The sequence below is a fragment of the Linepithema humile genome, chromosome 7 (assembly GCF_040581485.1).
Source record: "Linepithema humile isolate Giens D197 chromosome 7, Lhum_UNIL_v1.0, whole genome shotgun sequence".
Lineage (NCBI taxonomy): Eukaryota > Metazoa > Arthropoda > Insecta > Hymenoptera > Formicidae > Linepithema > Linepithema humile.
Window position 1 is genome coordinate 12,478,854 of NC_090134.1, and position 15,497 is coordinate 12,494,350.

The following is a 15,497-nucleotide window of genomic DNA, read 5'->3' on the forward strand; positions in this document are numbered from 1 at the left end:
CGTGGAAAACACACCGGACGAAAGCGCTAATAATAATAATAATTATAATTCCGTACGAACACCCGGAACCGCTCTATCCAGACTTGATGCGGAGATGAGTCGAATTCTTAATTCGCCCTATCCGAACGACGAAGCCGAGAGATGGAAGATGTACAAAGAGGTTCTTTGGCGATACCTTCACTTTGTACGAGTAGCACGCGGACGACGAAATCAAGACGCCCGTAACGCCGAGGAAGAAGAAGAGGAAGAAGACGCGATGGACACTCGCGAAGAAGTACCGCCGAGCGATCTCACGGACTCATTCGCTCCGGGCTCTAGTCGTACGAGAAGCCTCCCGAAAGAACACGACGCAAGTCTCGGGGTGCTGAAAAGCGTCGAAAGAATAGTGGAAAGCGTACCGAAATCTTACCATGCCAAAGCTCACTTACTGACGAAACGCTTGCTCGATAAAGCATCGTCGACTAGAATTAACTGGGATGAGTACGGTGTCGTGACTATAGACGGTAACGTCGTAAAAGATTCAAATATCTCAAACCTGATAAACGAGGCGATGCGCGATAGAAAAACCGTGAAAGCCGCGGGAAGAGTTCAGTTCGCGCGATTACTTCACGACTTGAACATTCCCTCCGCACTAGTGAGAAATAAAAAATTATTAACAGTCGGTTCTTCGCAAAATATCGCGAAACTTACCGGTCCTGCGGCGAGTTCCACTCCTCAGAGAAACACGGATTCTCCACCAGCGAGACGCCTGTTCGAATGGAGTAAATTGGAATGACGGCCTTTCAAAATTGTACTACGATCCCGCGCATTATGCTGGCTATTTGGCTGTCGATAATCTGTTTCGCGCGGCGAATTTACCCCGTAACAATGTCGAGCGATGGCTCAAAGCGCAAGACGCCTACACGCTGCATCGTCCATTGCGACAGAAATTTCCGCGAATGCATTACAACGTAACGAATATCGACGATCTGTGGGAGGCAGATTTGATCGAACTCCGAAATCTCAAAAGTTACAACAAGGGATATTCGTATTTACTCGTGATTATCGATGTACTTAGTAAATACGTCTGGGTAGAACCATTGCGCGACAAAACGAGTTTTGTCCGTAATGTCGTATTTCGTAATTCCGTAATGAGAGCTTTTCAGAACGTGCTCTCGAGAAGTAACGGTCGCGCGCCCATATACCTACAAACGGACAAGGGTAAAAAATTTGTCGGGCGATCGCTACAAAAGTTTTTGGAAGAAAATGACATTCGTTTTCGCGTAGCCCGCAATCCGGATGTCAAAGCCGCCATCGTCGAGCGCTTCAACAGAACGTTGAAAGAACGAATGCGTTATTTTACGCATAAAAATACACGACGCTACATCGATGTTTTGCAGAATATCGTAAACGCCTATAATCACACCCGTCATTCGAGCATCAGAATGCAACCGTATACTGTTACGAGAGAAAATGCGCGTATCGCGCGTGAAAATATAACGCGCCGATGGAGGAGCAACGGCGAAGCGAACGAAAAACGCCGAAAGGCTAAATACCACGTCGGTGATCACGTTCGTATCAGTAGAGCAAAAGTCGTCTTCGAGAAAGGATCGAGGCGCGGTGGAGTGAGGAGATATTTCGAATTCATTGCATACTCGATTGGCGAAAACCACGTGTGTACGAGCTGAGCGATTTAGCGGGAGAAGTCATAGACGGCATTTTTTGCGAACAAGAATTGGCTCGGGTTGAAAAAAACTTGCAGGAGGAGGAGTTTATCGTCGACCGTGTGATAAGAAGCCGGGGTCGCGGTAATAATAAGCAGGTGCTGGTTAGCTGGCGTGGTTATCCCAGTAAGTTTGATTCTTGGATCCCTGCTTCGAGTTTAACCCCGCTTGTTCAAAATGAGGACGGATCAATTTCTCTTGATTCTTCCCAGCAATAGCAGCATGCGTTATTTTCCGCACAATGCAACCACTTCCTTCACCACAGAATTACCTTAACCTATACACTTACACGGCGAATGGGAAGTCGCGCTTAACGAGATCCAATTTCCCACTACTTTTTTACACATAAACCACGTTGAAAATTTTATTAGATTCGTCGATATTGAAAATGGACACGAGACGAGGAAAAACGGGGCGCCGTTAACGTCGACGGAAGGCGTAATTCCGAATGGTATTTACAAAAATATCGAGGAACTTATCTCCGCTATTAATTCGGCTTGCAAAGATGCAAATTTGCATATTAATTTGAAACTAGAAGACGCTAGCGGCGGTAAAATCTTGTTCGACATTACATGCGATGAAAATAAATGCAATCTGATTCATCATATGAACGTTTCCGATAATCTTCTACGAATACTCGGCTGCGGCGGGGCTATACCAACGCCTAGCAATCGCCTAGAAATCGCATATTATACCACGCTCACTGCGACTAAACCTAATTCCAAAGATATTTTTACAGCACCTTTTATTAAACTCGGGTTTAAAACGGAACAAGGAGTGCGCGCTGGAAGTTTCTATACCGTCGAATCGCACGGATTGCTGCGCGGTATTCCCGATAAACTCTTTGTTTATTGCGATATTTGCGAACCTTATATAACCGGCGATGTGCAAACTCCACTTCTTCGAATAGTACCGGTCGAGCTGCAACATTACGGACATTATTACGCGTACGGCGCAAATCAAGTGAAACATTTCTCCGTCCCGCATTATATCCCATTACGACAAACGTATTTCCGCAGAATTGAAATAGATATAAGAGATCAATTCGGAAAAAGAATACCATTCCAATCGGGAACACTAACAGTGACGTTGCACTTTAGACGTTTCCAGTAAGAAAAAATTTGTCGGAAAAGCCGCTCGTTATGGCTAGACCGGAGGACCACGAATATTACGATAGCGGAGGTAGGAGCGGAGAAATCACGAGGGTTTTCGTCGGAGCACCCTATCAACGAGGACACGGAATCGGTAGTTTTCTCGGAGGATTATTCAGGAGGGTGCTTCCTTATCTGAGTAAAGGTGTACGAGCGGTTGGTAAAGAAGCTTTACGAGCCGGCGTTAACGTGATGGAGGATGTCGAAAATAATACGCTGTTCAAGGAAGCGGTCAAATCTCGTCTCAAGGAATCGAGCGGAAATCTCAACAGAAAAGCCAAAGAAAAAATAACTAGTTTGATGAAGGGAACAGGTTAAAAAGTATCCGCGAAAACAGCTGCGCTTCAGTTTCCTTTCTTCAGTCACGTAAGACGCAACGCTGTTTCTAAGCGCCGTCGTCGTCCTCATCGTCAGACGAACAAAAAGAAATCGTCGAAGAATAGCATCGCGCGAAGAAAAATCACGAACAAAAAAAGGGCAACGAAGAAAATACGCACGGCAGGTAGAAAGACCAACAACAAAAAAAAGCCATCCACAGAACGCTGTCGTCGAATCAAGAAACGCAGTGTAGCCAACATATTCTCTTAATCGACGTGTGAATTAGGAATTTACGGAGCATGTCCTTTCTTCATACACATTCAAACGAGTGCTTAAAGAGTGAACTCGATCTCTTTTCTTTACCGCCTACACAAACCAGCATCGAGAGATTGCAATGGATTTATTACAAACCCGTAACGTCGCTCGCGGACGACGCGCCTATAGAATTCGTCATACCCGGCCCTGGGGAAGATTATCTAGATCTCACACACACCATGTTGAGTCTTCGCGTACGCGTAGAATCTTCCCCCCTAGCAGGAGGCGGTACCGCCGCTGGCACCCTCGAGTTCAAAGTAGGCCCTGTAAATCATTTACTGCATTCCATGTTCAACCAAATCGACATATACTTCAATCAAAAACTCGTGTCACCCCCAAACAACGCTTACGCGTATCGGGCTTACATTGAGGCGTTATTAAATTATTCTTCACCCGCAAAAAACTCTCATCTGACCTCCTGCCTGTGGGACGCGGATACCCCGGGCTTAATGGACGCTCTCCTAGAGTCGCAAGCCACGAATCAGGCTCTCGTGAGACGCTCGCGTTACATGCGAGACGGACAGGCGCTAGATCTCATAGGTCATCTTCACTGAGACGTTTTCAATCAGGATAAATTCTTAATCAACGGGGTGGAACTACACTCTTTTCGCTTTTGATCTTACCCCCGATTTGTCCGCTCATTGCGCCGGACATTGGAATCTCGCGAAACATAGTAGTTTGCGATTAGAAGTGAAATTTGATAAAGCGCTTACCACGACCGTTAATTGTATCGTTTATGTAGAGTTCGATAATATTCTAGAAATAAACTCCTCTCGACAAGTTATCGTCAATTTTGGCGGTTAGGTTTTTATAACGTCAAACCCCCCACCTCTACTACTACTACCACTACTACTACTACGTACATTTTTCCCTAACGTCTGTTTTCTTAAATGACGTGTAAAGCAGCGGAAAAAGATTCAGTTTTGTTCGAGACACGAACGGCGTCGCTTCGTTTGAAAAGAAAGAGCGAGTACTTGGATATAACCATGGATATAGTCATCGATATACAGGGTTTACGCGATGCCGACGAGAAGTTTATTCCGAAAGAAGTGGCTGTTGTCGCGCTTAACTCCGCAATCATCGGACACTGGATTATGACGCCTCCCTATCTCTTTGACGATTTACCTGAAAAATCGAGACGAGAAAACAACTGGCTTTCGCGAAATTATCACGGAATCGAGTGGTTCGATGGCGAAACCGACCTTAAATGTTTCGTAATACAATTGCGAGAAATAACACGTTGAGTGCGCTACATTTATAGCAGGGGGCAAGAAAAGGCCCGCTATCTGAGGCGTTTACTTTCCAGAAACGTATATAATCTAGAAAAACTTTCTTCGGCGTTTAAAAATTTTTCGGAAGACAAAGAGAGCGGACATCGGTGCTCTCACCACGGTTTTCGATTTTGCTGTACAGACAAATTTCTTTGCGCGTTACGCAACGCCGGCAAATTGAAATGATGGATAGGCGCTCAAAACACCAGCAGTGAGTGTAACATCGTTTCGAGCTGCGATGATCTTTCTCATAAAAATTGGAGCATAAGCGAAAAAGCTGACAGCGGCGTTTTTATGAAAAAGAATAAAAATCTCGATATAATTCGCAATATTGAGGCGTGGCGTAACGCTACGGAAAAAAAAGAAGAAGAAGAAGAAGAAGACAAGAATCAATCACGTAATTACATTGCAAAAGATATACCGTGTGTAAAGAAAGAAGAATATCCTACCAATAGCAACGCTCAACAAACCATCTTCGCACAATCATTCGAGAACGTCTACTCTACGCGAAAGGAGATAAACCTCTGCGACTCTACTATACAAATAATTCCTCGCGCACGAGCACCGTCTTGTTACGCGACAAATGAATTCACTGGAAATCTTACATGCGTTGCGTCGTCTCAATGTCAGATATGCAGGAGTCTATCCTGCCGACAGACTACCGAGGGTGTGGACGAGGTCGACAGCCATTGTCGCTAATACAGACGAGCATGATCGCCCCGGAAGACACTGGGTCGCCTTTTACATCGACGAGCACGGTACCGGCACATATTTCGATAGTTACGGAATCCCGCCACACTCGGATCAACGATTTCATCCGCGACTTCGACGAAATTCCACCACGTATCGATGGAACACCGTGCAGCTACAAGGATTTTTTTCGCAAACATGCGGCCAATATTGTTGCGTGTTTCTTTACTATTTGTCTCTTGGTTACAACCTTGAGCAATTTCTTCGTCTTTTCACCGATGATTATAACCAAAACGACAGACTGATAGTATGCTTATATCGCAAAATTTTTCATTGTAAAAAAAATGAGCGAACGAAAGTACGTACAAGTACTTGTTGTAATATTCAACGATGTATTTTAAAAAATTTCAAATAAAACATTTTATTTTATATATTTGAAACCGTGTGAGCTTTTTCGGACGCGGTATAGCTTGCCGGAATCCGGGTTCGTTCGGTTGGGGTACGTCAGAAAGAATGCACGTGAATATTAATAATAAATAAGATGTGTTTATTTAAATAATGAGTCTGATGACTGTGTGTACATGCAATGTATGTTTGCAATAAGTGTAGCAAGATTTGCATAAAGATGCGGCGAATGGAATATAAAAGCAACGACCGAGTATGCTCGGTCGGACTACGAGAACGCTCGTAGAGTGATGTTCGCTGTCTAGCAGCGAACAGGATCTGGTGAGAAAACGTACAGCCGGGCCTCTTTTATACCCGGCTGGCGGCCGACTGACTTCGGATCGGCAAGTATAAAAGTATTGGCGACATAAGTATAAAAGCGGCGTGAAATAAGTATGAAAGCAACGGTGAAATAATTATAAAGCAACGGTGAAATAATTATTAAAGCAGCGTGAAATAAGTATAAAAGCAACGGTAAAATAATTATAAAAGCGACGGTGAAATATGATAAAGTTTGACGTGAGGCGTCTTAGTGCGATCGTCGGGACGATCGGCGCAAGCGCTGTGTGATCGAGTCGTAACAGTTGGCACACGACGGAGCGCCTGTCGGTGAGTGCGTTCGTAGAGTGTCGCGAGTCCGTTCGATAATAGATCGATGTGGACTGCTCGGCGGCGCGGATTGGTCGACGAGGTTTAGTCTGCCGGACGGATTATGATTTGAAATCCCGGCGAAGAGACGCGATATATGGATCAAGAAGCCGATTACGCTCGGCGGGAGTACGAGAACGCTGGTACGAAGGCGGAAATAGAATGGCAATCCGGCTAGGTGCACGGGAATGCCCGTTGCACGAAGATCGGTGCCTATAGAAGCCGAGTGCGCTCGGTGGAGTACGAGGACGCTCGTACGAAGGCGGAATTAGAACGGCGATCCAGCTAGGTACGCGGGAATGCCTGCTGTACGAAGATCGGTGCCTAGAGGAGCCAAGTACGCTCGGCGGGTATACGAGTACACTCGTATGCTGAGGCAAGAATACCGAGGACGCTCGGCGGTACACTCTTACACGAGAACACTCGTGTGCTGGAAAAGGCATAGAAGCCGAGTACGCTCGGTCGGACTACGAAAACGCTCGTAGAGTGATGTTCGCTGTCTAGCAGCGAACAGGATCTGGTGAGAAAACGTACAGCCGGGCCTCTTTTATACCCGGCTGGCGGCCGACTGACATCGGATCGGCAAGCATCGGCGGTTTCGGCGGCGGGTCCCCACTAACGGAATTTCGGAACGGTCGGATGTGGGGGTCCGTTCGGCGATTGACCGCCGATGTTTTCGGTAAAGTTTTATCGGCGCTCGATGCGCCCTTGGTGGGCTACGGACCGTTACATATTTAACATTTTTCGATGCATGCTTTGAAATAATATTTTTAGAAGTATTCAGTAAGTCAAATAAAATATTTTTATATTTTGACTGTAATGTTCAATTATGTATTAAGAAAAATTCCAAATAAACAATTTTGTATTCCATTTCTCGTGTTTGTTTCCTTCCTCTTTTCGCATGTTCCTGCACTCGCCATCCCCAATCCATACAGCACGCTCAATCCGCGAAAAGGGGTGGCTCACCCTGTTCACGCGATATCGCTGCCACCTTAACCAGCATGCCGAATATCAGACTAAAAGTCGTCCGATCATTCGTCGTTGCGTTCTTTTGTTTGCTATACCGGCGCACGTTCTATACCGTTTGCACAGGAGCCCCCTTAGTCGTCACTCTATCTCGTCGAATATCGGTCTAGCAGAATCCACCGTTTGACTCCGTAACGTTGTTTTTTCGTTCTCCCATACCTGCCAGAGAGTCCGGGGTACCTCATGTAGACGCGGCTCCACCATAAATACGTCCCTTCCCTTCACGGACTAGAGGCGACTGTGTGACGTCGTTTGTTTTGATGTCCCATACCTGCCAGAGAGTCCGGGGTACTTCATGTAGACGCGGCTCCACCATAAATACGTCCCTTCCCTTCACGGACTAGAAGCGACTGTGTGACGTCTTTGTTTTGATGCCCCATACCTGCCAGAGAGTCCGGGGTACCTCATATAGACGCGGCCCCATCATAAATACGGCCCTTTGTGAGGCGACTGTGTGACGTCGTTTGTTTCGATGCCCCATACCTGCCAGGCCCCATGGGTATGGGGCGGGTGCCAGGCCCCATAGCTATAAATACGACCCTACGACTTACTTCATTAGATCTATAGGTAGCCATGCAGACTAGGACCAGGACTAGAAACCCGGCGATCCAGGTTCGAACCCGGTTTGAATTTTCTCAATTCGGAAAAAAATAAAAATTTGCGTCATCCCACGCCTGCCATAAATACGACCCTACGACTTACTTCATCAGATCTATAGGTAGCCCAGCAGACTAGGACCAGGACTAGAAATCCAGCGATCCAGGTTCGAACCCCGTTTGGATTTTCTCAATTCGGAAAAATAAAAATTTCCGCCATCTTGTCAACATCCGCCATCTTGTTTGCCCGTAGCCGCCATCTTTTTTTCCCATCCCGTCAGAGAAGGGTAGGGGAATGTTTTGGCGCCAGACCCACTGCGGGGGGCCTAGACGGGGTAGGTGGTGGAGGTTTGTTGTGACGCCCCATACCTGCCAACATACTACTCATAATCCACCATGCAATATGACCTATCACTTATCTCATGAAATATAATAAATTATTATTTGTAAGAACGTCTATCGAACACCTATCGAACACCTATCGAACGTCTATTGTACGTCTTTGAACGTCAATCGAACGTCTATCGTACTACTTTTAACATCTATGTAACATCTTTTAACGTATTGTTGACCGTCTTACGTACAACTTTTAACATCTTTTCTACATTTTTTCAACATTACTTAAACCACTTTTAACATCTATCAAACGTCTTTTAACGTTTATTACTATAGCGAAATTGACGTTTTTGCGTCGAGCTATATATAAGGTGTGCGGAAGAGAGTAATTTATCAGTTCAAAGTGTGCACGCGGTGGAGAAAAAAAGTATAAAAAATGGAGCTTGATCAGAATAGAAAAACTTCCGAATACGAGAAGTGTAAGGATTGCGGAGTGTACCACAAGCCGATAGCTGTAGTCGAGCCTCGTTCGAGGGCGACTCAAGCGCCTCCCGTCCCCCCTCGTAATCGTGAAAGGCGTTAAAGGTTCTAAATTCAGTTGAAACAATTTTTTAACATATATCATACATTAATTTAACATCTATGCAACGTTTTTTAACGTCTTTATCATACATCTTTTAACTTTTACTTTTCATAAGTGTAAAACAGCCTCGTGAGAGAAGAATTTCATGGGTGTCAAACTCATTATATGGAGTCGCTATGATATCTCTTATGAGATTTGTTTAACCCACAGTAGTTTGTAAATGAGTGTAAGATACCCTCGAGTATTTACGAAGATTTTATCTTATGGAATCGCTATGATATCTGTTACGAGAATTGTTTATCCCGCAGTAGTTTATACTAGATCTATCAAACACCTATCGACCGATATACGGTTACTCGGGAGAAGAATTTCATGGGTGTCAAACTCATTATATGGAGTCGCTATGATATCTCTTATGAGATTTGTTTATCCTGCAGTAGTTTATACTAGATCTATCAAACACCTATCGACCGATATTCGGTTACTCGGGAGAAGAATTATGTTTCACAATTATAAATTTGGAGTATGTTTGAAAAGATAACCCCCGTAGAGCGGTCACATAGATTTGCACCACATCTAAGGGATGTACTATAAAAATGTGTCGGAGGCTGGGATCGTCACAAGTCTCCTGCAGTTCGCGAGAGTTTGAAAAAATGGCTGCACTGTATACTTTGGAAATCAACGAGATCGAGCAGTTGTTGAGGGCTCTGACGGACCGGATCGCCGTCCTGCACAGTGCAGTACATCAATTTGAAGAGGCAACGAGGCTTGTGCAGCAGCAACACGTGCTGCACTCTTTCCGAGTAGATTACGATGTACACGGGTGTGAAAACGGGGTAATACTGACATCGATGTAAGTATTGCTAACTGATATTACGTATGAAAGATTTATTCTTAATCTTATACTATTCTTAATCTTATACTATTTTTTATTTTGCTTGTAGGCAGGATATACGGGGAAACATGATGACGGCTGTAAGGCTGCTGGAAATTTTAACTACACAGTTCCAGCAGATGGAAAATGATGCGGCGCGCACCGCGGTAGTATTGCAGGCGGCGGCGGAAGCGCTTTCTGCGGATGATGTGCAACCGTAAGTATCACATTCAATAAGTATCATATTTAATATTTTCGGATTATTAATAGAATTTTTTTTGTTTCAGATGATGAACCCGCGGATTATTATTTGTATTATATTATATCTTTTATCACATTTTAACACACACACACACACACACACACACACACACACACACACATATGTATAGTACACATTTTTTTTTAAATAAATTTTATATTTTAAATTATATTATTATTTTTTTTCCTCCTTATTTTTCCTTTTATCCTAAAAATATTATTACAAATAAGTTTATACTATAGACAGTTAATTTAAATTATATTATTATTTTTTCCTCCTTATTTTTTCTCTTATCCTAAAAATTAATGCTTTTATCACATCTAATTTAAAAATATATTCCAAATAATTTTTGTTATAAAATATAGCGCTTTTTTACCTTTCTCCCATATTTAAGTTAGAAATAAGTTTATACTATAAACTGTTAATTTAAATTATATTATTATTATTTTTTTCCTTTCTCCTTCTATCCTTAAATTACATATTAAGTTTAGATTTAAATTAGAGTTCCTATTGAATTTATACATTTATATTTTACCGCGGATAATAGGTATTTATTTTCTAAATTACTGTTTTAAATACATTAAAAATATGAAGATGATATTGTCTGATTTGAACGCTTACTCTATATATAATAAAGACTCAACTAAAGTTTTAACGTTTAACCTACATGATCTTTGACAAGCTGGAAGAATAGAGAATATATCAATGATATTATTTACCAATTATAAACTACTGAAATAATTCACTCTATATTATTCGCCGCAATTAAAAGAGAAAAAATGATAGTCACTGGTTCACTCGTTTCCTTCTATCATGTAGTGTAACATGACGCGCGCTTATCTCGCAGTAGGATAGGTCAGTGAATAAGATGAGGCACGGGAAAGATGGAATAATAATAAAAATTAATTTAATGCTAAATTATATTTATTAAAAAAATGATTAGGTCCGCATACATGGTTCATTCTTGTTTATCGGGTATGATCTTTCTTCGTACATTAAGAGTAATTCGCAAAAGTCACATCTACATCTCACTACATGTGATTTAGCCACCGAAGACTCCAAAATCATAGCCTATTGAAAATCTTTTCATCAAACTCTGTTCGCCATGTAAAAAGATATCCAGTGGGTTGCACATAATTTCTACAATGCTCACATGTATGGTAACGATTACAAATTTCATCATCATCATCATCATCATCATCATCATCATCATCATCGCCTTTGCAATAACAATAATTATCATATTTTAATTCCCACACAAATTCAATTTGCTCGTTAATACCTCTTGTATGAATCCAATCATTTATCGAAAAGAGTGATACATGGAAACACAGGTGACATCAATTGTCTAGATTTTTCACATGTGCTAGTAACTGGTGACTATTGCAGATAGTTTTATTTCCATACGTAACAAAACTCAGTTCAGTCTTTCTCGAATGATTTATCACAACATTGATGGCATAATTTATATGCCCGACCGGCGTAGTTGTAGGTGTACCACTCACTGATTAGTGTCTGAGAGTGATAACCAAAGGGTACATCTTCTTCCGTATACCTCCTTAGAGCTGCCATTTGCCCCGGTGAGACAGTCTGAGGCCAACATTCGAAGAATAGATTTCTTTTTAGAATCTTGTACAAATCGCCTTGGGTAGTATGTCCTGATAATAGTTGTTCATAATCATGACGATCCTCTGCAAACGTTTCCTCCAGGTCAAAAATGAGCCTCGGTGGAAGCGCGAGGTCCATGAGATGCGGTACAGATTTGATGTTATTGTTTATAGCTTTGCGTGCAAGCTCGGTGAGACTTTTCGGTTGATGCTTGTTCATTGTGAACCTAAAACAATTTATAAAGTTGTAATGATGTATATATTATGATAGTTTCTTTAGATTTAAATACCCGTTTATAAACGTTTCTAAACACTATGAAATCATTATTTAAAAAATTATTAAAATTATTAAAAATTATTAAAATAATATAAAAATTAAAAAATTATAATTTAGAGAAAATATTTTTTTATTTACCTATTTTAATTTGCACAGAGTGCAATCTTTAACATATGGCGCGGGTCCGTCGATGTAGTCGCGCTGCCACGGTTGATTGTGATGCTCGTTGCACCGACGATATCCCTGCACTTCCGGATCCGCTCTTATATGTTCCGGAAGTTACTCCCACACTTGGTCCACAAAGTGAGCAAACTTGTTCACAAGAAGCACCTTTGGCACGAATTCTAATGCCTCCGCCGACAGGCTCAGGAAGTCGCGTTCGTCCGAAATCACGATGAACATTTCGACTGATACCGTGACTTGTTCTTAATGGACCATATATACCCGCTTATCACCTCCTCCATTGTCTGTTCTAAAAATAGCGATGATGTAATTTAAACAGGCGCTCTACTTGTGTAGAAAAAACCTGCACGTGCATGCAAAGGATATAAACAATTCTCGGAACTATGAATCATTTTTGTATAAACAATCCTTATCTCTCAATAACTCATGTTTGTATAAACAATCCTTATCTTATCTTTTCCAGGAATCGTTATCTCTTCCAGGAATTGATGTAATCCGATACCTTCCCCTCCCCCGCACCTCCCTCGTCTCCCCCTCCACTCCAAATTTACCCCCTCTCCTCCAAAACGATGACGTCATTACCCCCTCCACTGTAACCTGATACCCCTCCTTCCCCTCTTCACCCGCACCCCCCTCATTGCTCCTGGGTTAGAACTCCCATAGCCATACTACTCTCGGTGATAAGAATATTCAAGACATTGATGTTTCTGAAATGATAGGACAATTAAATATAGATCAGAAAAGAGTATTTGACAGAATCATTAGCATTATACAGTCAGATAATTCAACATTGCGACTGTATGTTAGTGGAGAAGGTGGTACTGGAAAAAGCTTTTTAATTAAAATTTGTTATATGTTGAATCAAACAAAATCTCAAAAAAGATACTGCTGTATCAACATCTACTGGCATAGCAGCGTTTAATATAGACGGCTTGACAGTTCATAGATTGCTTCAATTACCTGTTGAACATGGTTATACTTCTAAATATAGAAAATTGTCTGACCATGTGTTACCAATTCTGCGAGCGGAACTAAAGGATGTTATTCTTTTTATAATTGATGAAGTATCAATGATATTTAATTTGACTTTTATGTACATACATCTTCGATTGTGTGAAATATTTGACACAAGCGATTGCGATGATAGTTGGTTTGGAAAAAAGCATATTCTTCTGTTTGGAGATTTGCTTCAATTACCTCCTGTACGTGAAGATTTTATCTTTGCAAACTTCTCAAAGGAAAAGATAGATAAATATTTCGGTTGCTAAGGAGCTGCAAATTTGTGGACGACATTATTTAATTATGATGAATTGACAATTAATATGAGTCAGAAAGGAGATGGATCTTATCGTGAGTTATTATCGAGAGCTCGTATTGGTTTACTAACAAAATCCGATTCTGACATTCTACAAAAGAGAAAAATATCTTTTGAGGGAGATTCCTTCGAGTCTAGATTAAACGAATTGTGTAATTTTATTAATGATATGACATCAGATACTGTTTGTTTACTGCCTACTTGTCACATGTGTGATGTTTTAAAGACTGCAATGTTAAGTCGTATTTCTTCGAAAGAAATAGTATTAGTTGCTGAAGATACGGTCAAGTGTAACTCATATGTAAGAAAGAAAGTGTTAAAAGTATTGGAAAATAATGATGAGGATAACTTTAAAACAGCTGAGCTTTCGAAACGTATTGTTATAAAAGTTGGAGCAAATGTTATGAGACGTAACATAGATGCTACTTTAGGTCTTGTAAACGGCACGATTGCTCAAGTGATTTCGATTGTACAAGATATGTCTACCGATCACGTAGAAAAAATTAAACTTCTTTTACCATCAGGTTCGGAATATTTAATTGAAAGAGTAAGTGTTAAATTTGAGGTAATGGATAGAGTGTATGTTATTAGAGAACAATTTCCATTGTCTCTGAGTTATGGAATTACTATTCATAAAAGCCAAGGATTGAGTTTGCAGAATGCTATTATGAATATAGGTAATTCTGTATTTAGTCATGGTCAAATTTACGTTGCTTTGTCACGACTAACATCTTCAGATGGGTTACATTTGATTAATTTTGATCCTTCATCTATAACAGTTAGTGAAGAAGCTATTATTGAATATAATCGATTAAAACGATTAAACAATGTAGAAACAAAAACCATTTTTCTTGCAAAAGAGCAATATTGTAGAATAAAAGATGTTTTATGGGCAGTACCAAAAGTAGTTAATTCTATTCAAGAGTCACATGAGAAGGTTCGAAAAAATATTACTTGGAACATGTATGGTTTCCAAAATGTAGATGAAGTTTCATGTTATGCAAATGCAGTATTACAATGTTTGTTACATTTAAATTCCATTAGAAAACAAATATCTATTATGATAAACTAAACGATTTAAATGTATTAATGTGTCATTATGAAAATAAAGTGTATAACTTGAATATATATGTTATACGGCAATCTTTAGGAGAGTATTTTTCCAAAAGTGTTAAACGAGATGCATGTGAATTCTTTACTGCTCTATGTATAAAATACGATAGTATAAAAAATTTAATGGAGCATCAAGTTACTACCATTAAAAAATGCAAAAATTGTGATTATACAAAGACTATTGTTAATAATAATATTTTTATTTCAATTCCAATAAATAAATGCAAGAAACAAAGTTATGTTCTTAATGAATTATTAAACTTAACATTTTCCCATTGGTGTCAATTACACAACAAATCATGCGAAAATTGTACAGGACATATTAAATAAAAGTGAATTTACATTAAGCAGAGATATAATTGTCATTTATTTAATACCAATTCAAGACGGTAAATCAGCAAAAACAGATAAGTTTACTTTGCGTGCTGTTCCAACAACTAAAATAATGATTGTTGGACAATTGTACAAAGTAATGAGTGCTATACTTCATCACGGACCATCTATCGAAAAAGGTCATTACACAAGTATATGTAGAGAAGAAATGTCTAACACTTGGATTGAAGCTGACGACACGCTAATTAAAAAAAGACAATGGCCTAGAGGTGCTAAAGATGTTTTTGTCATTTTCTTACAGAAATTTGATCAAAAGTAATGTTTTTATATGAAAAAACGCAATAACTTAGAAATACAGATGGTTTTTTTATACCCTTTTTATGATCACTAATAATTTTCTTATAAAACATGTTGCAAAGTATTAAAAAAAATTATTAGGTTTGTATAAATTA

General features: G+C 40.4%; 1 protein-coding gene across 1 annotated transcript; it reads left to right on the forward strand.

Moving 5' to 3' along the window:
- Positions 1-3,471: 3,471 nt before the first annotated feature.
- LOC137001093 (uncharacterized) lies at positions 3,472-4,041 on the forward strand. Its single transcript, XM_067359158.1, has one exon. The coding sequence runs from the start codon at positions 3,472-3,474 to the stop codon at positions 4,039-4,041; it is 570 nt and encodes a 189-aa protein (XP_067215259.1).
- Positions 4,042-15,497: the final 11,456 nt, after the last annotated feature.